General features: G+C 36.0%; 1 protein-coding gene across 6 annotated transcripts in view; it reads right to left on the reverse strand.

Annotated features, from left to right (window-relative positions):
• Positions 1-26278, reverse strand: part of UBR3 (ubiquitin protein ligase E3 component n-recognin 3) — a 237133-nt gene that overhangs the window by 87740 nt on the left and 123115 nt on the right. For all 6 annotated transcript variants that reach the window (XM_073882720.1, XM_073882741.1, XM_073882738.1 and 3 more), the window contains 2 exons: positions 14065-14214; positions 2430-2563 (listed from right to left, as the gene is read on the reverse strand). In XM_073882720.1, coding sequence (XP_073738821.1) covers positions 2430-2563; positions 14065-14214 — 284 coding nt within the window. The remainder of the gene's footprint in view (positions 1-2429; positions 2564-14064; positions 14215-26278) is intronic.

Here is a 26278-nt window from a genome sequence, read left to right on the forward strand (position 1 = left end):
TTTTAGAAAAACTTCAATGACATGCTCACCACTGTGCTAAGAAGTGCTTAATGCTGAATCCTCACAACCTCAATATTTATTAAAACCTTACAAAAAAGGAATGAAAAGTTTACCAAGATCACGCAATTATAAATGGCAGAGCCCCAGTTCAAACCCAAGTCTACCTGACTCCAAAGCTCAGGTTCCCTCCCTACTGGGTCCTGTCTCTCATATATAATACTCCAAGTTTCAGCAGCAGTACTATCTTGCATGACTAAAATTCTATAGGTTAACTCTGTAAAATGCATGCAACTGATGTGAAGAGAGCAGAATCTACAGAGTTCAATTCTGTAATCAAAATCAGTGCCTATTAATAGTAACTCTTCTGCTGTATACAGTCTGCCTACAAAACTCTGGTACTCTATACTAGAGTAATTCAGTAAAAAATCTAGTAAGCATCTACAACGCTCACAGCACATGCTAGGCCCTGAGGGAACCATAAAACCAATGTAAGAGAACAGCCCTACACCTCTAGAGGTATACAGACCAGGGAGCAAGCCAGATATACATAAAATAACCACGATGAAAGTAAAAAAGTATTGTGTAAAAATATATATATTTAAGAATAAAATCCCACATCACTGACAGACACACAATAGAGATTTTCTGTTCAATTCAGATTTCAGTTCAGAGTTCTTACAAAAGAGATTTTCTTCTAGATATGAATAACTATTCCGGCTGCTTTAAGAAAGAGATACCATACTCTTTCTCTCCTTTATTAGATCTCCCCTTCCCTCAAACTTATTTTGCTCTTAAGTCCGGGTTATATTTTCATTGAATCAAGTTATTTTGCTTTTCTGTTTGGCTCTAGGATTCATCTCTACTCATCTACTCTAAAGTGATTCAAAATGACAAAATTAAAACCAGGATTATGGCAACAAAATAAAATCTAAATAAAGGTGGTAGTATATTTCTGCAAAAGGAGAACTTAGCATGATTTCATCATTTTCTTCAAAATGAAGATATTTATTGGTCTATAATTAATAAAGTAATATATATATGCTGCAAAAATTCAAAGAAATAAAGAAAAAAGTGTGAAAATGTGTGCATGTGTGCATATGTATGCGCACGCGCGCGCACATACACACACACACACACACACACACACACACAGGCTTCTTTTTACAAATAATAATAACTTCATTTTAAAGCCTCTGAAAATCTATGGAAGCATGGTCCTCATTACCTAACCCAAACTGCCTTATAAGGCCTACCTAACCTGAGCCCTTTGAAAAGGCTAGTTTGAATATTAAAAACTTCACTATACATTTATACCGACCTTTATAATGTGTAAAGTGATCTAAGAAATTTTTAACCTGGTAGGTGACTGTATGAAAGGCCACATGAGCCCTATTTTATAGCTGAGGAAAGTGAATCCTAGACTTTATCTGGCAAGCTTACATTGCTAAGACCAAGCCCCAGCTTTCTCAACTGGAACTCTTTCTACTCTACACAATACCTCCCTAACGAGAGCCATCATCTCCTCCAGAACCCGCCAGAACCCTTCTCCTCAGTCCAGACTACTGAACCACATCCTATTCTGATGTTCATCATTACTAGGTCAGTTATTGTTTATTCTAATTAAGTATTTTGTCTTCCACCTCTCCTATGAGTTTCTTCCATTTAATCCAGTGCATTAAGGGCAAAAAGAATTATATTTGGAAATCTATCAAGATATTCCTCTCATGTACCTAACTAAAAATATTTCACTATGTATTTTAACTATTTTAAGCTCTTATTACATGTGTACTTAATTTAAGATACAGCAGATCCAAAAAACAACAGGTAAAAGGAAACCCTGTTTGATAATCCACTGAGAAAATATTAAAAATGGTACAGAAATTTTACTAGGAAGTTAACAGTGCAAGTGCTACTAAATAAATAAAGTTGATCTTCCAAGACTTAGAACACCTCAGTGCCATTAGATAGAACCCCTAAGTGCAAAGAGTTGGGAAAAAACCTACCAAGTTCACAAGAAACCACAGAAGTCATGAATTAAATCTGCCCCTACTTTATATTTTTAAAACATCATAATGAGATCTTATTGTATATCTTTAAATGAAAGTAAAAGAAGGAGGCAAAAATCTTCATAAAATATTCATGCCAAATCTAAAAGTTTTTATAGAGTGAATACTTATCATTCCATTGAACTGAATGTGTATATCTCACAATAAACAACATTTAAAACATAGGTATAACATTTATAACCTGAAATTTTTATTTATTAACAGATTTCCATTTCTTTACTATCCATATATTAACTTTTTTTCTAATAAACTTCAATATTCCAAATCAGAATGACACTTGATAGAAGAAAAAATATAAAACTCTGGAGAGAAGTAACCATCAATTTTGCAGACAAAAATACTGTATGATAAAAGGGTACTTACATCCTTAAAATAACGCTGTAATAATGAAAGTCTCACATCATGAACTGCTGCACATGTATCCCAAGGGTAAATCTGCTCCTCTTCAGTGATAGGCAATTTTTTTGGCTCAATGTTGTCACGACACTGCCCCAAAACTACATTAACAATAAAAATGAGAGCTCATTAAATAACCAACCTGATTCAACATGATTCACCAAAAGTTGTTATTTATCACACAAGCTATCCTAATTTTTCTACTATTAGAATATTTTTTAAAGACCCCCCAGAAAGTGATATTCTAGTTTCTTCTACAGAGTAAATAAAATATGACAGGGGTGCCTGGGTGGCTCAGTTGGTTAAGCCACCAGTTGGTGAAGTTAACTGGTTAAACCAATTCTTGGTTTCAGCTCAGGTCATGATCTCAGGGTTGTGAGACTGAGCCCCACATCATGTTCCACGCTCAGTGTGGAGTTTGCTTGAGATTCTCTCTCTCTCTCTCTCTCCCTGTCCCTCTGCCCCTCCCCACCTGTCAAATAATTTTTTTTTAAGTATGACAATATTTGGTTTTTTGAAATAACACTAAAATATTAGTATGATATTTGGGTGTATGGATGGATGGATGATCAACTGATCAATGGAGGATGAATGGTTTTCAAAATCTGTCCACTGAAAAAGCCTAGAAGTTATGATTCTCCAGTATCAATAAACTTCAGTTCTAAATATACTATTTCTCACTAAAAGGAAACAGAGATCCTTGAAGAAAAAACTGCACCCAGGGTTGGGAAAAAGTTCAAGGGGAGCCTGGAATGTAATAAAGAGCAAGAAGGTATTCAAACACAGAGGGGCCACATCATGAGGACCTGCAGGAGTTCTGGTGGCCAAATTCGAGATAATTTGAGTATTGAAAAGAATAATAGTAACAGATAACACATGCATTGATTCAGACAAGGAACATCAAGTAAAAGGGTGAAGTGTCAGAGTTTCAATGTATCATCCTAGAGATTACCTACCACCATAACCAAGCGATCAAACTTGGTTGGCATCACCAGTAATGAGACAAACTGTCATTATGAGCCTCCTAATGTGATGGAATGGGAAGGAACATCATTTATATAATGCCACTGTCAAAAATGTTTAACTTAAACCTAAAAAGGAAATAATTACATGAATCCAGAAAATGAAATATTCTACAGAACAACTGACCTAGGCTCTTAAAATGTTAAAAAGGGGCCTAGAGAAACTATTTTAGATTCAAGGAAACTAGTAAGAAATGACAACTAAAGGGCACCTGGGTGGCTCAGTCTGTTAAGTGTCTGCCTTTGGCTCAGGTCATGATCCCAGGGTCCTAGGATCAAGCGCCACACTGGGCTCCCTGCTCAGCAGAACGTCTGCTTTTCCCTCTGACTCTCCCCTCCCCCCAGTCCCCACCTTGTGCTCTCTCTCTCAAATAAATAAATAAAATTAAAAAAAAAAAAAAGAAATGACAACTAAATGCAATGCATGATCTTTTTCTTGAACCAAGAAAATGTCTGTTATAAAAAAAATTATCCGAAGAATGTGAACATATTAGATTTTAATATTAAATTTCTTGGGTATAATAATATAAAAGAATATCCTTGTTCTTAGGAGATACATTCTTAAGCATTAGAGATAAAACATGACATCTGCCATTTTCTTCTAAAAAGGATGTGTCCGTATGCGTGTGTGTGTGTGTGTGTGTGTGTGTGTACAGATAAGAAAGGGAAAGAAAAACAAACATGGCAATATGTTAACAATTGTTGAGTGCAGGTAAAGAGTATTCTGTAGATATAAAACTTTCAAAGTGAAAAGTTGGGAAAAGCGGTACATAGCAAGAGGGAAAAAAAATAATACTAAGATTTTATAATTGTAAAATATCAGACAAAAAAGGGGGGGATATAAACATACAGTGCCATACATTACTGTAAGACTCAGTAAGCATGGGAAGAACATTTTTCAGGAAGGAATATCAGGTATATGAATGTGGGCCCTAAGTTCTGAAGAGATTTACAGCAGCAGCAGAAAGAAGAAATAGAAGCAGGGAGATGCTAGGAACTAAAATAAAATTAGCTGTAACATATAATCCTCTTAATACATTGTTGGATTTGGCTTGCTAGGATTTTGTTGAGGATTTCTGCATCTATATTCCTAAGAGATACTAGGTCTATCATTTTCTTTTCTTATGATGTTTTTATGTGGCTTTGGTGTCAGGGTAAGGCTGTTAATATAGACTGAGTTAGGAAGTATTCCCTCTTTTTTTCTTTATTTTTTTTTTTTTAAGTTTGAGAAGGACTGATGTTAATTCTTTAAATGTTTGGTAGCATCATGAGTGACGCTTTCTGGTCCTGGGCCTTTATTTGTTGAGAAGTTTTTGATTACTGATTCACTCTCTTTAACTGTTTAATACCTGTTCAAATTTTCTGTTTCTTCTTGAGTCAATTTTGGTAGTTTGTGTTTCTAGGAACTTATCCATTTCATCTAGGATATCAAATTCATTGACATAAAATTGTTCATAATATTCTTTTATAGTCTTTTATTTCTTTAAGGACTGTGGTGATGTTCACACTTTCATTTCTGGTTTTAGTGATTTGTGTATTTTTTTATTCTTGGCCAGTCAAGTTGTAAAACTGTCAATTTTGATGATATTTTCAAGAAACCAACTTTTGCTGACTCTTTCTACTGTTTTCCTATTCTCTATTTCATTTATCTAATAGCTCTAATCTTTATTATTTCTTTCCATCTGCTAGCTTTGGGTTTAGCTTGCTTTTCTTTCTCTAGTTCCTTAAAGTGTAAAGTTAGGTTACTGATTTGGGATCTTTGTTTTTAATGTAAACATTTACAGCTATAAATTTCCTTCTGTGCACTATTTTCCCATAGGGTTTTTTTTTTTTTGCAGTTTTTTATTTTATTTTATTATGGTATGTTAATCACCATACATTACATCATTAGTTTTGATGTAGTGTTCCATGATTCATTGTTTGCGTATAACACCCAGTGCTCCATGCAGTATGTGCCCTCTTTAATACTCATCACCAGGCTAACCCATCCCCCCCAGAACCCTCAGTTTGTTCCTCAGAGTCCATAGTCTCTCATAGTTCATCTCCCCTATTTTCCCATAGGTTTTGGTATGTTGTGTTTTCATTTTCATTTGTTTCAAAGTATCTTCTAATTTCACTTGTAATCTCTTCTTGGACCCAGTAGTTGTTTAAGAATGTATTATTTTAATTTCCACCTACTTGGAATTTTACAGTTTTCCTTCTGTTACTGATTTCTAGTTTCATTCCATTGTGATCAGAGAGGATACTTTGGATAATTTCAATCTTTTTAAATATATTAAGACTTCTTTTGTGACCTAATACAGAGTCTATCTTGGAGAATGTTCCATGTACAAATGCGTATTCTACTCTTGTTGGATAAAGCGTTCTATGTAAGTTGGTTAGATCTAACTGTTTTATACTGTTGTTAAAATGGTTTGTTTTCGTTTTTGTTTAATTTAGAGAGGGAGGGAGAGAGAGGTAGGGGGAAAAGGCAGAGGAAGGGGGAGAAAGAGATTCCCAAGCAGGCTACACACTCAGCATGAGCCCAACATGAGTCTCGATCTCACAGCCCTGAGATCCCACAACGCTGAGATCATGACCTGAGCCAAAATCAAGAGTTAGGAGGCTTAAACGACTGAGCCACCCAGGTACTGCTGAAGTGTTTTCTTTTTTTGATCTTCTGTTTAGTTGTTCTATCCATTATTTAAGATGGGGCACTGAAGTCTCAACTATTAATATAAAATGACTTCTCCCTCTAATTCCATCAATTTTTGCTTCATATATTTTGGGTTTTTGCTGTTTGGTATACTTTTTGTAAGATTATTTATTTTGAGAGAGAGAGAGCATGAGAAGGAGGGGCAGAGGGAGAGGGAAAGAGAATTCCAAACAGATTCTGCACTGAGCACAAAGCCTGACAGGGGGCTCAATCTCACAACCCTGAGATCACGACCTAAGCCAAAACCAAGAGTCAGATGCTTAATCGACTGCACCACCCAGGTGCCCCTGTTTGGTATGTATTACGTCTTTAAAAAAAAAAAAGACTTTATTTATTTATTTGAAAGAGAGACAGAGAGAATAAGCAAGGGCAGTGCAGAGGGAGAGGGAGAAGCAGACTCCTGGCTGAGTGGCAGAGACCGACATGAGGCTCGATCTGAGATTATGACCTATGCCAAAGTCAGACACTTAACCAACTGAGCCACCCAAGTATTATATTTATAACTGTTATATCTTCTTGTATGTATTATATTTATAACTGTATATTTATAATATAAATATAATACATACAGTATGTATGTATGGTTTGTATTATATTTATAATGTATTATATTGGTATGTATTATATTTATAACTGTTATATCTTCTTGATGGAGTGACTCATTTAGCAATATATAATGCCCTTTTTGCTCTTGTGACAATGTTTTGCTTAAAATCTATTGTGTCTGATATTAGCATAGCCATCCCAGCTCTCTGTTGTTTCTATTTGCATGGAATAATTTTTCTCATCCATTTTCAACCTATCTGTGTCTTTGGATCTAAAATGTCTCCTATAGACAGCATATTCATGTCTTTTAGTCTATTCTGTCAGTCTCTTTTAATTGGAGAGTTGGATGCATTTATATTTCAAATAATTACTGATTTAAAGGACTTAATTCTGCTTTTTTGCTTTTTATTTCTATATGTTCCTCAATTTGTTTATTACCACTTTCTATTGCGATTAAGTGAATATTCTAGTTTACCATATTGATTCCCCTTATCATTTCTTTTCTTTTTTAGGTTTTTCTTAGTTACCCGTTAACTTTCTAACAGTCAGGTTGGAAACATTAATATCAACTTCCAATAGTATACAAAAATTCTGCTCCTTTACAGCTCCATCTCCCCTCCTTGACCTTCATGTTTTTAATCTGACTCTCTGCATTTTTCTATAAGAACATTGATATTTGATTTAAAAAGCTCAATCTGCAGGTCTTCCCAGAGTCAGTTCCTTCTTATTACATGTTTTTTGTTTATTACATGTTTTTTAAAGCACTAAGACTAAAACACTGACTTTCTTAAGTTTTGCAAAGACTGTGGTTATTAATAAAATGTAAAAGATTATATAACATTGTATTCAATGGACAACTGAAGCTCCCCAAGTCAATAATATTTACAACAGGCATTCTGCACAATAGTGAGACAACATGTAAAGCAATACCTTTAGAACTTTATAGAACTGCTATAAAGGCCCTTAAGCAGTGTTTTGAAGGGTTCCTAATCAAGAGTTTATAATTCAGCACAACAGACTAAAGGGAGAAATCAAAGGATTTTTCTTCAATGCATGGTTTCAAGTCAGGCCAGTAAAGGATCAGTGGCTATAAAAAGGTCTAGAGCAATAAGCACAACTAGCACCCAGATTGTGGTCTCCAAATACCATTTACCAATAAAAGAAACGAAGGCTTCTTAGAGAGATGGCTAATTTCTGGGCCAGAAAGGTATAACTTGACATGCCAGAAAATATAAACTCACAAGTCTGTAAGTTTTGTGTCAAAAGAATTGAGGAAGTAACTTGAAGAGGCTCCCACTGAACAAAGATATAAGAATGTGATCATCAACAAGAAATTAACTGCAACAGATCATCAGATCATAATGATACAAAAATAACTATTTTGGAAAGGTGCTAAAGAACCACTGTTCTTTATACTCAATACTCAATATACAACACCTCAATACTTTGAGCACTACTAAATGAAGGGAAAGAATATGGTATTTATCCTGTCTTTCATGTATAATTTATACATCAGAGTAACCAAAACAGTTGATGAAGTAAAATTTCTTTTATAGAAGTATTTCAGGTAATAAACAAACAAAAAATGAAAGATTTGTGATCTCTGATGAACTGATGAATCTAGGCAATAATCATTCAGTGCTAATATCCCAAACAGACAGAAAACAGAGTGGACAGAGGAACAAGTTAAACATCATGGGGATATATTCAGCAAAATCGGAAATGTTCTTCAATCTAATTTCTTCAAAAAAGTATAATATATAGGAGTAGGAGGACCCCTACTTGGGAGAAGGGAGGAAGAAGAGGGGAGATGAAGAGGGAACTAATTAAAAGACTACAAGGAGACCCCTAACTATAAATTAATCAAATAAATTAAATAAGAAACAACTAGGGAATTTTGAACACTGACTAGGTATTTTACTATACTGAGGAACTAATTTACTTACGAGTGACTGTGGCTGTGTTTAAAAAACAAGAACTTTCTTTTTAACTGAAACAGTGAAATATGTATAGATGAAATGAAATGATGTCTGGAATGTGCTTCAATATAATTTGGGGCATGGCAGGAAATAAGTAAGATTAGCCCAAGTTAGTGACTACTGAAGATTGATGGAGACATGGAAGTTCATTTCACTAGTCTCTTTACTTCATTATGTAGTTAAAATGTTCCATAGTCATATTCACCATGATCAAGTGGGATTTATTCCTGGGCTGCAAGGGTGGTTCAATATCTACAAAACAGTCAATGTGATACACCACATTAATAAAAGAAAGGATAGCCATATGATTCTCTCAATAGATACAGAAAAAGCACCTGACAAAATACAGCATACATTCTTGATAAAAAAACCTCAACTAAAAAGGGATAGAGGGAACATACCTAAATATCATAAAGGCCATATACAAAAAAGCCATAGCTAATATCATCCTCAATGGGGAAAAACTAAGAGCTTTTCCTCTACAATCAGGAACAAAACAGTGATGTCCACTCTCTCCATTGTTATTTAACATAGTACTGGAAGTCCTAGCCTCAGCAACAAGACAACAAACAGAAATAAGAGGCATCCAAACAGGCAGGGAAGAAATCAAACTTTCACTATTGGCAGATGACATGATACTGTATATAGAAAACCTGAAAGACTCCACCAAAAAATTGCTAGAACTGACACACGAATTTAGCAAAGTTGCAGGATACAAAATCAACATAAAGAAATCTGTTGCATTTGTGTACACCAATAATGAAGCAGCAGAAAGAGAAATCAAGGAATTGATTCCAATATAATTGCACCAAAAACCATAACCTACCTAGGAATAAACCTAACCAAAGAGGTAAAAGATCTATACTCTGAAAAATATAGAACACTTATGAAAGAAATTGAAGAGGACACAAAGAAATGAAAAAAACATTCCACGTTCATGGATTGGAAGAACAAATACTGTTAAAATGTCTATACTACCCAAAGCAGTCTACGTATTTAATACAATCCCTATCAAAATACCAACAGCACTTTTCACATACCTAGAACAAACAATCCTAAAATTTGTATGGAACCCATACAAAAGACCCCAAATAGCCAAAGCAATCTTGAAAAAGAAAAGCAAAGCTGGAGGCACCACAATTCTGGACTTCAAGCTATATTACAAAGTGGTAACCATCAAGATAGTATGATACTGGCACAAAAACAGACACATAGATCAATAGAACAAAATAGAAAATCCAGAAATGGACCCGTAACTATATAGTCAACTAATCTTAGACAAAGCAGGAGAGAACATCCAATGGAAAAAAGACAGTCTTTTCAACAAATGGTGTTGGAAAAGCTGAAGAGCAACATGCAAAAGAATGAAACTGGACCACTTTCTTACACCGTCCACAAAAATAAATTCAAAATAGATTAAAGACCTAAATGTAGGAGACCTGAAACCATAAAAATCCTAGAGGAAAACACAGCCAGTAACCTCTTCAACATCAGCCGTAGCAACTTCTTACTAGACATATCTCCTATGGCAAGCGAAACAAAAGCAAAAATGACCTCAACAATATAAAAAGCTTCTGCATAGCAAAGGAAACAATCAACAAAACTAAAGGCAACTGATGGAATGGGAGAAGTTATTTGCAAATCACATCTGATAAAGGGTTAATATCCAAAATCTATAAAGCACTTATCAAATTCAACACCCAAAAAAACAAATAATCCAGTTAAGAAATGGGAAGAAGACATGCAGAGACATTTTCTCAAAGAAGACTATATATAGATGGCCAACAGATACGTGGGAAGATGCTCAACATCACTCATCATTAGGGAAATGCAAATCACAACTACAATGAGGTATCACCTCACACCTGTGAGAATGGCTAAAATTAACAGCACAGAAAACAACAGGTGTTGGTGAGGATGCAGAGAAAGGGGAACCTTCTTACACTGTTGGTGGGAATGCAAACTGGTGCAGCCACTCTAGAAAACAGTATGGAGGGTCCTCAAAAAGTTAAAAATAGAACTACCCTATGACCCAGGAATTGCACTACTAGGTATTTACTCCAAGGATACAAAAATACTAATTCAAAGAGACACATGTTTATGGCAGCATTATCAATAATAGCCAAATTATGGAAAGAGCCCAAATGTCTGATGAATGGATAAAGAAGATGTGGGGTGTGTGTGTGTGTGTGTGTGTGTGTGTGTGTGTGTGTGTGTGTGTTATAACACCCACAATAGAATATTACTTGGCCTTCAAAAAGAATGAAATCTTGCCATTTGCAACAACATGGATAGAGCCAGAGTGTATTATGTTAAGAGAAACAGGTCAGAGAAAGACGAACACCATGTGATTTCACTTATATGTGGAATTTAAGAGACAAAACAGATGAACACAGGGAAAGGGGGGAAAAAGAGAGGCAAACCATAAGAGACTCTTAACTAAAGAGAACAAACAGAGTTGATGGAGGGGAGTTGGGTGGGAGATGGACTAAATGCATGATGGGTATTAAGGAGGGCCCTTGTTTTGATGAGCACTGGGTGTTATATGTAAGTGGTGAATCATTTAATTCTACTCCTGAAACTAATATTATACTGTATGTTAACTAATTAGAATTTAAATAAAAACTTGAAACAAAAAATAAATAAAATAAAACGTTCCATATTCAAACTTAAAAAGATAAAAGAAAAAGAGAAGGGACAGTTCAAAATAAAGAAAGATGTCAGAAGTGGGGCACCTGGGTGGCTCAGTCGTTAAGTGTCTCCCTTGATCGAGCCCTGCATCGGGCACCCTGCTCAGCAGGAAGCCTGCTTCTCCCTCTCCCACTCTCCCTGCTTGTGTTCCCTCTCTCGCTGTCTCTCTCTGTGTCATATAAATAAATAAAATCTTTAAAAAAAAAAAAGATGTCAGAAGTAAGGAAAAAGTAGAGAGGGGTAAAATGCAAGATATCAGTAGGTGTGTGAGGCTCTGAAAGAAAATAAGGAAACAGCCAGAGATTTCACCTGCTACAGTTCCCAATTAAAATCACTCTTTAGAGATCTAACGCTTTTTCATGTTAGTTTCTTATTCACTTCCTTCTATCTATAAAAGATAAAAGAGCTACAACATAGTGGAATTATCTAATTTTAATAAGCTTAGCTAGTGTACAAAATTATGAAAAGGAGTTAAATGAAGTGACAATTTGGTCAAAGCAACTTTAAAAATATAAAATAATAAATAAATAAAGATTAAAACAACAAAAACAAAAACTCGGTGGCAGAGATTTTTGTTTTGCTTTCTTTCATTCTATGACAGTATCTGGCACCTAGGTTCCCAACAAATATTTGCGGAATGAATGAATGAAGGCATAAATAAAACATTACACTGATGATTACAAAGTATTTGGTGAAGAAGTTATAAAAAGTTAAGTGGCTGGGGCGCCTGGGTAGCTCAGTCGTTAAGCGTCTGCCTTCAGCTCAGGTCACGGTCCCAGGGTCCTGGGATGGAGCCCCGCATCGGGCTGGCTCCCTGCTCAGCATTCCCCCTGCTTGAGCTCCCTCTCTAGCTGTCTCTCTGTCAAATAAATAAATAAAATCTTTAAAAAAAAAAAAGAGTTAAGTGGCAAAAATCTAATAGGTTAGTTTTGTCACAGTAGTAGAAAAGAGAAATAGCTACAAAACTAGTTAGCCAATACTCCTACACATTTCCTTTTTATTTTTTTTAAAGATTTATTTATTTATTGGACAGAGACAGAGCATGCATGTGCGTAGGACAGGAGGATGGCGCAGAGGGAGAAGGGGAAAGTAGACTCCCCACTGAGCACAGGGCTTGATCTCATGACCCGAGCCAAAATCGAGAGGTGGACTCTTAATCCACTGAGCCATCCAGGTACCCCACACATTTCCTCTTTAGTAGGCATTTCTCATGACAGCTCTACCCCAATATCCTATTCAAGTGGGGTTTCCCAAATCAATTTCATTTTTAAGCAAGAAAAGTAACAAGAGGAGAAACTAATTTAGCAGGCATCATATTAGATCCTTTTGCCTATATTACATTACTTAACCAACACAACAATCCTCTGAAGTCAATATTATCTCTATAGTTAAAAGAAAGCAACAAACTTGGCCAGATTATGTCAAGCAATACCTGTATTTGAACTCAGGGGATGCATATCTCTTTCCACTTTACTATACTAATTCAGAGAATAAACACCCTAGAAAAAGTGCTCAGGAGAAATGTGTAAGAATTTTATTTTCTTTTTGCTTCACACAAACTCCTGTTAAAAACGGACTGAATTCAAAAAAAAAAAGAAAAAGAAAAAATGGATTGAATTCATTGGGACTAGAGTGTGTAAGGGTTATCACATCTTAAAATACTTTAGCATGGGAAAGGATAGAGAACATTCAGACAAATCCTTCAAAAATTTTTCAAAAAAAAATTTTTAGGGGCACCTGGGTAGCTCAGTCGCTTAAATGTCTGACTCTTGATTTCAGTTCAGGTCATGATCTCAGGGTGGTGAGATGGAGCCCCATGTCAGGCTCCCCACTCAGTGCAGAGTCTGCTTGAGATTCTCTCCTTCTCCCTCTACCCCTCCCCTGGCTCATGTGTATGCACTCTCTAAAATAAATAAAATTAAAAAAAATTTTTTTTAATTTCATTGGCAAAGATACCATTCAACAGGCTGTTTCAAGAATTACTGCTTCTGGAAAAGTGAAGTGGGGGAAATTGGAGGGGGAGACGAACCATGAGAGACTATGGACTCTGAGAAACAAACTGAGGGTTCTAGAGGGGAGGGGGGGTGGGGGGATGGGTTAGCCAGGTGATGGGTACTAAAGAGGGCACGTACTGCATGGAACACTGGGTGTTATACGCAAACAATGAATCATGGAACACTACATCAAAAACTAATGATGTAATGTATGGTGATTAACATAGTTAAAAAAAAAAGAATTACTGCTTCTAGTAGCTCAAGAAATAAAAGCAAAACTACCTGAATGTGTCTTTATGTAGTTAAAATATTTAAACTGACAATATATCTGGGCTTAAAATGCTTCCCAATTTTAAAACAACTAAATTGTTAAGAAAGCTGAACTCCATTATTGGCCATCTAGCATTGGTAATATACCATCACACTTTAAGGAAAAAGATTGTGTAAACATATAGAGAAACTTCTCTGTTAAGGGCTTCTTCTAACACTCATGTCCAGGAAAGTCAGATATAATCAAATTTAAAATCCTTGCTATACAGATCTAAATTGATCCTAGCTATTTAGATCTATAGTTATATCCAAAGATATAACTTTCAATTAATACAGATATTTATTAATATGTTGTATATACTTTGGCTCTAAAATAATCCCACTGAAAAATTACTTTGATTTTACCTGAGGATGCTTGTAACAGTACAACCAATCCTGTAGGTCGGTCTTCAGAGGAGGGGCCACTCTGTCCACAAATAACACAATCATATACTGCTTCAGAAACTTGTGGTTCTGCTGTTGTGATCTCCATAGGAATATCATTCTCAGGAGAATCTGAGGGGGGGGAAAAATTACAGCTCTTATTCCTGAGGAGAAAAATCTTTCTTCAGTGAAATATGGAGAAAAAAATCAAGTTCAAATAATTTTTTGCTTCAATACCAATAAAGTTATATAGTAATAAAACTATGGAAAAAATTAACCTTGAAGTAAAATGTTCACTCAGAAAAAAAAATGCAGAGTGAATATAATGAAAGATTTTATTTTTTTAAAGATTTTATTTATTTATTTGAGAGTTAGAGAGAAAAAGAGAGCACAAGCTGGGAGAGCGGCAGGCAGAGGGAGAAGCAGACGGCCCAATGAGGAGGGAGACCAATGAGGGGCTTGATCCCAGGACCCCAAGATCATGACCCGAGCCGAAGGGAGACGCTTAACCAACTGAGCCATCCAGGAGCCCCTACAATGAAAGATTTTAATTTTTAGGGTTAAATACACTTCAAATGTTGTATCATTCACATATAAAAAGTGAAACCAAAACACAGAAGGAAAGGAAATAAGGAGGAGATTGTTTTAATTTTTTTTGAGGCACTTCAGAAGGGAAATCTATAATAACATGACAACTCCTGGGGGGAGAACGGCAATATTTACTAGGAGATAAAAGAGGAACAAACGATTTCTCCTTTATTTTGAATTCTAATGATTATATCTTAGCAATAATGATAATCAACATGTATTTATTTATGTAGGGAAATCATTTAGATATGACCATATATGTTAATAAGGCAGAACTACTATAGAAAATAACAGTAATCCTCTGGTTTTAATAGATAAAACCAATAATGATATTCAAATAAAGACTCTTAGATCCTATGAAGATCATGGTGCTGTCCATAGTGGCAAAGAAGTAAGTAGAGGGGCCTGGGAAGACCAGAAAAACCAAAGTGATGTGTGACATATTTAAAAGACGGAGGCATATCTAAATAAATAGGTAAAAATACATGAGAGACATTGGGGAGGGTATGTGCTACGGTGAGCGCTGTGAATTGTGCAAGACTGTTGAATCACAGATCTGTACTTCTGAAACAAATAACACAACATATTTTAAGAAAAAAGAAAAAAGAAGATAACAGGAGAGGAAGAAAAGGGGAGTATGTCAGAGGGGGAGACGAACCATGAGAGATGATGGACTCTGAAAAACAAACTGAGGGTTCTAGAGGGGAGGGGGGAGGGGGATGGGTTAGCCTGGTGATGGGTATTGAGGAGGGCACGTTCTGCATGGAGCACTGGGTGTTATGAACAAACAATGAATCATGGAACACTGCATCAAAAACTAATGATGTAATATATGGTGATTAACATAACAATAAAAAATTAAAAAAAATACATGAGAGAAAGAGAAAAAGAAAGATGTCCAGTTTAGATACATTTTAATAAAGATCATGCAAATAAACATATCTAATATGTATTAAGAGTTACTGAGAAGAAATGGGGGCAGAAACCTAAAAGAGAACTTTTGATGATGCCCAGTATTAATGGAAATAAAAAGAAGCCAATGAAGAAATGAGAGAAAAAAAAAATTAACAATAGAATACAATGGGACCAGAACAGAATCAGAACCAGAAAGCTCGATGTCTATGAAAATAAGATTAATGGGTCAAAATGAAAAGATTTCAAAATAAGTACCAGAGGCCATTAAGATTTGACATGTGAGGGGCACCTGGGTGGCCCAGTTGATTAAGTGGCTACCTTCAGTTCAGGTCATGATCTCAGGCTCCTGGGATGGAGCCCCATGTTGCACTTCCTGCTCAGCAGGGAGTCTGCTTCTCCCTCTGCCTCTGTGCTCTCTCTCTCCCTCTCTTTCAAATAAATAAATAAATAAAATCTTTAAAAAAAAAGATTTGACATGTGATTCCTCTGTTTTTTTAGGGAGAAAACTTTAGTACAGAAAAGAGGGGATGTAGCTGATTGCTCTCAAGTTCAAAGGAAAACACAGAACTACCTGACTTAAAGTGACACGAAAGAATTGTCTGAGATTAGATGCTAAAGAACTAAAATGTCACTGATGCTATCTCACACACATAGTTTTCCTTTTTTATATCTTGGTACAATCAACTTGAAAACTTCAGGGAAATCCTTATAGCAAAACACATTATCAAAGAAGCTGCTAGGGGAGCCTGGGTGGCTCAGTCGTTAAGCGTCTGCCTTCGGCTCAGGTCATGATCCCAGGGTCCTGGGGCTGAGTCCCACATCAGCTTCCTGCTCCGCGGGAAGCCTGCTTCTCCCCCTCCCACTCTCCCTGCTTGTGTTCCCTCTCTCGCTGTGCCTCTCCCTGTCAAATAAATAAAAATCTTAAAAAATAATAATAAATAAAATTTAAAATGTGTTTCTGTTTAAAATTGACACTTGCCCTTTAAAAACAATAGTGCCTATTTTAAGTTACCATAAGGAATATTGTTACAATAAAGGCAAAATAAAGCAATAGTTAATTCACCTGTTTGGTTTTACATGCACAGAAAAGAATCTACCTAAATTAGGGGCGCCTGGGTGGCTCAGTTGGTTAAGCGACTGCCTTCAGCTCAGGTCATGATCCTGGAGTCCTGGGATTGAGTCCCACATCGGGCTCCCTGCTTAGCGGGGAGTCTGCTTCTCCCTCTGACCCTCCCCTCTCTTGTGCTCTCTCTCTCTCTTCATTCTCTCTCTAATAAATAAATCAAATCTTTAAAAAAAAAAAAAACTACCTGAATTAAGCAGGTGATTCTTCTGAATACTATTTCAAATTTACCAAAGTTCTGTTTACAATCACTGTTTTAGAATGACTGCAAAATGGCCCCAATTCTCCACTCCTCCCTCCCTGTATCTATGATCTTTGCAATGTGACTTTGAAACTCCTCCCATCAAGATGCAGAATTTATTTCCCCACTCCTTGTATATGAGCTGGTCTTGATTTGCTTTAGTCGAGAGAATAAGGCAGAAGTAACATGCTTTTCCAAGACGAGGGCTCAAATGACCTTGCATGCTTTCTCTCCTCTCTCTTTCTTGTGCTCTCCACCATGACACACCTATATAAGAATAAGTCTGGGCTAGCTTGCTTGAGGAGGAGAGCCCACATGGAGCAAAGTCAGGTTGTCCCATCAGTTTGGCTCAGTCCCAATCAGCTGAACAGCAGATCTCAACCAACCAGTTAAACCTTTCACAGAAAAGTCTGGTCCAAATTAGAACTACCAGCCAACCCACTAACTCAGGAGAAATAATAGCTGTTGTTTTAAATCACTAAATTTAGGGATGGTTTGTTACATAGTAACTGCTGACAAAATTTCTGCTGTATGTTAATTACAGTATGTAAACTCTCCAAAGAATTGAAGAACTCTGCCTTACTAAGATATGTGAGTCATGAAAGCTAATATTTGAAGCGATAAAAGTGTTTCCATTCAGATATTTTCTGATTTAAGGGATTAAAAATCATTTTCCAACGGCAGCATTTTAACACTTATTTATTTAACTCCTCATTTTAATATCACCAAAGTGAAAAGCTTCAGTATTCATGAATATTACAATTCCACTTCAAGAGTTTACACTGTTATGCAAAATTTCTTATTCTAATATTGGTTTAAATTGCTTAAAATCTATTTTCACATACAATTAATCTTTGATTAAAAATAGCTTTGCCTTTACTTTTACCTTTGACATGAATTCTTTGGATAAATTTAAACTAAAATAACTATTTGTAAAACAATCAAAAATCTTGTTGCATGCTTTGTCTTTGCGTTTACGGAGTTTTCTTGGATGAAGAGAAGAAAGGAAAGATAAATGATGTAGGGAAGATATATTTAGTGCCCTCAAAATTATGACATATTTTTGTTTGAAAGCATTAGGCCTCCTCGAGGGAACAGTCAACTGCAAAACACTAGTATCACAAGGTGAAATGTGGTTTGCAGCCCAGTGGTAGGTGCAGAGAATTTTCTTTATTGCATAAACTGATCTAAAATTTTACGCATTTTATTTCGTTTTTAAAATACACAATACCCTTTAATTTTTAACTACAACTGAGTACTTGCTAGTAACCCACTAGGTGAGTTACTATTCATAAATTAGGCACACTATTAGAGTTTACTGTTTTCTACTAAGAAGTCTGACTGCCCTGTGACAACTGCCACAACAGCAAACTCTCACTGCACATTATCATTTATTCTGGTAAGGATGTATTGTCCTGAGTTGGCCATCATTTTTATTACCATCATTCTTGCTTTCCTCTTCTTTTTTTTACTTGGTAAAAAATAATCTCATTTTAAAATAATTTTAGATTTGCAGGGAAGTTTTCAAGCTACTACAAAGAGTTCTCATATACCCAGTTTCCTTTTACATCTTACCTTAGGTGGTATGGTTGTCACAATGAACTAATATTGTATATTATTGATCCATTTTTATTGGTAAAATGTTGATATATTAACCACAGTCTGTATTTCCTTCAGATTTCCTTAGTTGCTACCTAACATCCTTCTTCTATTCCAGAATCCCATCCAGGATACCATATTACATTCAGTTGTCATGTCTCCTTAAGCTTCTCTTGGCTGTGACAGTTTCTCAGACTTTCCTTGTTTTTGATAATCTTGACAGTTTTGAGGCGTACTGGCCAGGTGTTTTGTAGAATGTTCCTTAATAGTAACTCATCTAATGTTTTTCTCGAGATTAGGACTAGGTTATGGGTTTTAGGGAGGAAGACCACTGAGGTAAAGTACCATTCTCATCACACCATTTCAAAGGTACATAATATCAACATGACATCGCTGTTGATATTTACCTAGGTCATCTGGTGAAGGTAGTGTTTGCCAACTTTCTCCACTGTAACATTACTCCGCACCCCCACCCCCACCTTCCACACTGTACTTTTTGGAATGAAGTCACGAAGCACAGCCTATACTTAAGGAGTCGGGAGTTATTCCACTTGCTTGAGGGTGAGTTACCTACATAAACCGTTTGGAATTCTTCTGCATGGGGAATTTGTCTATTCTTCCTCATTTATTTATTCAATCATTTATTTATATAAGTATGAATTCAGGATATTTATTTTATACTCAGGGTTATAATCTGATACTATTTATTTTCTTGCATAAATTGTTCTAGCTTGGCCACTGGGAGCCCTTTCAGTATCTAACTCTAATCTATTACCCACATGAATCATTCCAGCCTTCTCCTCTTGCTTATCTATTACCTCTTACTCCAACAGTGAGAAATCTGGCTCCCATCATCCACCATCCATTTACCTAACTGTTCAGTATATAAGGATAGTGGTTTCTGTAGAGGAAACACATACTGCCACAGGAGACATGTTATCAACTAGAGTACAGTGCTTATGTGTAGTTCCCTTTGTCTTCAGTATTATAGACTCCTCTAATTTCCAAAGTTACTTACCCTAAATGAGGTTGTTTCATGAATTTGTAATATAGATTCTCTTGTCACATTCTGTAGTCCATCCTGGGACCTCCAACCTCCTAAATGACTTTTTAAACTTGCAAACATTAAAATTCACTCTTCCTGTTATAAAGTTTTGATAAATGCATAGTGTTATGTATCCAACTGTATAGTCTCATACAGAATAATTTCACTGCTCTAAAAGATACCTTGTGTTTCACTTATTTAAGCCCATTCCCCAACTTTGGCAACCACTCATTTGTTCACTGTCTCTACAGTTCTGGCCTTTCCACAATGTTGTATAAATGGAAAACATACAGTATATAGCCTGTTCAGACTTACTATTTTAACTAAGCAATATGCATTTAAGATTCATCCATGTCTTAGCATGGCTTGATAGTTCATTCCTTTTTATTGCTGAATAGTACTCCACTATATGGATGTACCATAATTTGTTTATCCATTCATCTATTGAAAAACATCTTGGCGGGGCGCCTGGGTGGCTCAGTCATTAAGCATCTGCCTTCAGCTCAGGTCATGATCCCAGGGTCCTGGGATCGAGCCCCACATCGGGCTCCCTGCTTGGTGGGAAGCCTATTTCTCTCTCTTCCACTCCCCCTGCTTGTGTTCCCTCTCTCACTGTGTCTCTGTCAAATAAATAAAAAAATCTTGGCTACTTCCAGTGGCTACTTCCAGTGGCTACTTCCAGTTTTGAGAGATTGCAAATAAAGCTTCTATAAACACTCATGTGCAGATTCTTGTGTGGGCCTATATTTTTACATCAATTGGGCAAGTACCTAACAGCATGATGGCTGGATCATATGGTGAAACTAAATTTAGCTTTGTAAGATAATGTCAAATTCTTAAACCCAAAACTTCTAAGAGAAAGAACTATTGTACTTTTAGTACTTTTAACTGGCAACACATAGAAAAATATGAGTTAAATGTCACATTTACATCACTATAACTAGATCTTTATAAATTTTGGTTAATATGTATTAAAACCATATATAAACACTTATCTCCACCTAGTGGCTATCAAAAAGTAGATACATACAGTGATATTCCAATTTCAGAAACGTAGGTTGACTGTTCACTGCAGCACTATTAGTTACAGCAGAATAAAAAAAATAAATAAATAAATAACCCTGAAAATAAAGTGAATGTCCAATAATAAAGACATGGCTGAGTAAATTACTTCTTTATGGACTATTATGGGCTTTTCCTACCTGTCCCCAAATAAAGAAAAGAAACACTAAATTAGAGTAGTGGTTCTCAACTTTGGCTGCACTTTAGAATCAGCTGCTAACTCTCAAAAGATTGCTATGCCTGAACCCCATTCCCAAAGACTCTTCTTTAACTAGTCTGTAGTGGAGCCTACGCACAGATATTACCTTAAGGAGGCTATCATGATTCTAATGTGCACCAAGGTTGAGAACTGCTGAATCAGAACTACTGGTAAAGACTTAGAAGTGTTACTGAGGTACAAAGCAGGGAAGGGTGATCTCATCTGGTAAAGTAAACAATGACCAAAACAAGGAAGGAAGAAAGCGGAAGAGGCGGAGGGAGGAAGAAAGGGAGAAGATTAAATGAACATATAATAATAGTATGTTTGTATATGATTATACGAATATAGAGAAAAACAGAATACAGAAACCAAGTTGTAATCACAGGTCATGGAAGAAAAAGAAAAAAAAAAAACACAAATTAAAAGCGTGTATATTAATCCCATTCATGTAACACTGCATGCATGTGCACACACATGTGTGCATAATGAAATCTGGGATAAAAAGAGATCTATATATACTATATATAATTTTCAGGGATATTCATGATATATTAAGTTTTTTTTAAAAAAAGGAAGCAAAGTACACAGCCTTATGTACAGTATAACTTTATTTCAGAAAAAACATGTATTCATATGAAGCAAGAAAGCCTGTTTACAATAGTTTATCCCAGAGGGGTGAGGTTAAAAGGAAGATAGGAAGAGATGATTACCTTTGCTTTCATATAGTTTTATATGATGTATTATGCACATTATTATGCTCTTAAAAAATGTTTTAGCTTGGTAGAAGTGTGTGCCTTACTTATAGAACAAATAACCAAAACAAAACTTTTAGTTATGGGTTATGATTTTTGAAGCACACCACATCAGAGATGACTGACATAAAATGTCAGACCTACCCCCATAACTATATGGTCAATTAATCTCCAACAAAGCAGGAAAGAATACACAAGGAAAAAAGATGGTCTCTTCAACAAATGGTGTTGGGAAAACTAGACAGCAACATGCAAGAATGAAACTGGACCACTTTCTTATACCATACACAAAAATAAAATCAAAATGGATTAAAGACCTAAATGTGAGACATAAAACTTTTAAAATCCTAGAGGAGAACATAGGCCATAGCACTGGCCTTTGGCATTGGCTGTAGCAACTTCTTACTAGGTATGTGTCCTGAGGCAAGGGAAACAAAAGCAAAAATAAAACTATTGGGACTACATCAAAATAAAAAGCTTCTGCATAGCGAAGGAAACAACAAAACTAAAAGACAACCTACAGAATGGGAAAAGATATTTGCAAATGACATATCTGATAAAGGGTCGGTATCCAAAATATATAAAGAACTTATACCACTCAATAACCAAAAAACAAATAATTCAATTAAAAAACAGGCAGAAGAGCGCTGTGAATTATGTAAGACTGTTGAATCACAGACCTGTACCTCTGAAACAAATAATACATTATATGTTAAAAAAAAAAAAAGAAGAAGAAGAAGAAGAAGAAGAAGATAGCAAGAAGAGAAAAATGAAGGGGGGGGAAATCGGAGGGGGAGACGAACCATGAGAGACTATGGACTCTGAGAAACAAACTGAGGGTTCCAGAGGAGAGGGGGGTGGGAGGATCGGTTAGCCTGGTGATGGGTATTAAAGAGGGCATGTTCTGCATGGAGCACTGGGTGTTACGCACAAACAATGAATCATGGAACACTACATCAAAAACTAATGATGTGGTGCCTGGGTGGCTCAGATGGTTAAGCGTCTGCCTTCGGCTCAGGTCATGATCCCAGGGTCCTGGGATCGAGTCCCGCATTGGGCTCCCTGCTCCGCGGGAAGTCTGCTTCTCCCTCTGCCTCTCTCTCTCACTCTCTCTGTCTCTCATGAATAAATAAATAAAATCTTTAAAAAAAAATAATGATGTAATGTATGGTGATTAACATAATAAAAAATAAATAAAATAAAAAACAGGCAGAAGACATACATAGACATTCTCCCAAAGAAGACATCCAGATGACAACAGACACATGAAAAGATGCTCAACATCACTCACTCATCATCAGGGAAATACAAGTCAAACTGACAGTGAGATACCACCTCAGAATGGCTAAAATTAACAAGTCAGGAAACAACAAATGTTGGCAAGGATGTGGAGAAAGGGGAATCCTTTTGTACCATTGGTGGGAATGCAAACTGGTGCAGCCACTCTGGTAAACAGTAGGGAGGTTCCTCAAAAAGATAAAAATAGAACTACCCTGTGACCCAGCAATTACACTACTAGGTATCTCCACGAAGAATACAAAAATATTAACTCAAAGGGATACATATTTACAGCAGCATTATCTACGATAGCCAAATTATGGAAACAGCCCATGTCCATCAACTGATGAATGGATAAAGAAGATAGATGTGGTGTGTATACACACACACACACACACACACACACACACACACATATATAATGGAATATTACTCAGCCATAAAAAAGAACGAAATCTTGCCATTTGCAATGACATGGATGGGACTAGATAGTATTATTTTAAGCAAAATTAAGTTAGAGAAAGAGAAATACCATATGGTTTCACTCATATGTGGAATTTAAGAAACAAAACAAATGAGCAAAGGGGAAAAAAAGAGAGGGAGACGCAAGCCAAGAACAGACTCTTAACTATAGAGAACAAACTGATGGTTACCAGAGGGGAGGTAGGTGGGGAATGGGTCAAATAGGTGATGGGGATTAAGGAGTGTACTTGTGATGAGCACAGTGTTGTATTTAAGTGTTGAAAGCATTAAACTATACACCTGAAACTAATATTACACTGTATGTTAACTAACTAGAATTTAAATAAAAATTTAAAAAACATGATAGACCTAACACCATTCCCAAAATTGACATATTTATATTCAGAGCAAGCAGTATAAAAAGTATTCTATCCATGAGATCTGCTTTCTAATTTCAATGAAAAGGAATTCAAGTAGTTTCTGCTTAATTGAGAGAGTAAGAATTTCACAAGTTACACAGCATAATTCAAAACTACAATACTTCATAAAATGTTTTTAAACATATATGCAACAGCCAAGATACACAGAACTATGCATTATATGCATTCTAATGTCACAAGTAGATCGGTCCAACCTGAAAGATAACAAAGTTCACAGTTGTGCGTGATTCCAAGGAAATGGAGAGTATTAAAAAAGAGTCTAATTTATGATAAAATCATACCCAAAGCAGAAAAAGATATGTCAGGGAATAAGAAGCCGATACAAATGTAAAGATCATCCTTTTTAATAAGGATAAAGCCCAAATTAGGAAATCTGGAAGTAAAAATATAGTATTATTTTCTTATTTTTGATTATATGTATTTTCTAAGTCCCTATAATAAAAATTTAATGCTTTTATAATAACAGAAATTTTAACTCTATACATTAAAATAATAAATATTAGTAATTATCTAATTCAAGATTGCAGACTGAATACTTGTCTCTCATTCCTTTTAAAAAAAACCACTGAAATAAAAGTAGAGAAACACATCAAGAAATATTCCCACAAGAACACACAAAAAGGGGGATGCCTAGGTGGCACAGTCAGTTAAGCAACCCACTCTTGATTTCAGCCCAGGTCATCATCTCGGGGTGGTGAAATCGAGCCACTTGTCGGCCTCCGTACTCAGCAGGGAGTCTGCTTGAGATTCTGTCTCCCGCTCCCTCTGCCCCTCCCCTCACTTGTCACACTCTCACTCTCTCTCTCTAAAGTAAATAAATAAATCCTTAAAAAAAAAGAATACACAAAAGTGATGGAGTTGTAGAAGACAATTTAACCAACTCACAAGTACAAGATGTCAATTAAATTTCTGAAAAATTAGAGGAGATGGAGACATGCAAACAGATGAATGAAAGCCATTAAAGCTACAACCACTTATGTATTATGAGAAAGTTACAGAAAATGAAGAAATGATCTGTCCATTAGAATGTCAACTCTGGGCTCAGAATCAGCCAGTGAGGTAGAGGATAGGAGAGACTTAAAAAAAGAGTATTTAAAGATTATATACAGAACTTCACTACTCAGCATCCCAATTCCCTTCCCAACCTTGAGTGAACAGAGCATTCAGGTGGGTTGGCATTTACCTCAGGGAGGAAAACAAAAGATCATCCCCCAAAGAAACTGAACAAACAGCTTTGAGAGCAGTGGGGTTTCTAGGTGAGTGTTAACATCTGGGGGCCTAAGCTGAACAGTCTGCTATCCTCCCACTGAAATCTAAGTCTAACAGTCAATGTGCCTCACCCTTATACACAGACTGCAGACAATTACTAAGATCAAACCTATTTACACCTCAGTAGAGTAAAACAAATTAGCTACCCAGAACATCTTTCCAGGCCAATCAAGGATCATTAGGCAAATGAGGAAAACAGGCAACATGAAAGACCAACATAAATTTTAAAAGTAATTCAAAAGGTAAAACATAATTGAGAGAGAGCAAGCACACATGTGTACTCTAACAAATTCAGAAAGATCTGAAAAAAATTCTATAGACCACATAAGAACAAGATACTGAAGAGAGGACATCTCTAAGCATGCAAAGTAAAAAGAACATATATAAAAGATAAAAAATATAAAAGATTAAAATATCAATCCAGGAGTCTCAACATCCAACCAATAAGAGTCCCATAAAAAGAGAATAAAGAAAATATGAGGAAAGTTGTTATCTCACACAGTTATTGAGGGTCAGGCACCTAGGAACAGCTCAGCTGAATGGTTCTGGTTCTGGATCTCTTATGAGATTGCTGTCAAGCTAACAACCCATCTGAAGGCTTAACTGGAGGTGGAAGTTTCACATCCAAGCTCACTAACATGACTGTTGGCCAGAGGCCTCAGTCTCTCTCCAGATAGGCCTCTCCACAGGGGTGGTCACAACATGGCAACTGGCTTTCTTCCAGAATGAGTAATCCAAGAGAGAGAAAAAACAATCAAGACAGAAGCCACAATGTCTTCCACAACATAATCTTAGAAATGACATAGTACTACTTCTGCAATATTCCAGGGGTCATGCACACCAATTCTGGTGCAATGTAAGAGAAGACTACATAGGACATAAATACCAGGAGGCATGGATCATTTGAGGGTCATCTTGGAGGATGACTAGTTATCAATAAAAAAATCATAGGATATTTTTTTCTCAGAGCTTCAGAGACACAAATCTTCAGACTGAAAAGTCCCATTAAGTACTAAGGAAAATGAAAAAAGATCCACCTAGATACAAATCATCAAATTTCAGATCTCTTGGGGCACCTGGCTGGCTCAGTTGGTAGAGTATGTGACTCCTGATCTCAGTGTTACGAGTTCAAACCACATACTGGGCGTGAAGCCTAAAATAATACAATAAATATAATATAATATAATATAATATAATATAATATAATATAATATAATATAATA

Source organism: Callorhinus ursinus, unplaced genomic scaffold (assembly GCF_003265705.2).
Source record: "Callorhinus ursinus isolate GAN/ISIS: 27379988/994484 unplaced genomic scaffold, GSC_fseal_2.0 scaffold2, whole genome shotgun sequence".
Lineage (NCBI taxonomy): Eukaryota > Metazoa > Chordata > Mammalia > Carnivora > Otariidae > Callorhinus > Callorhinus ursinus.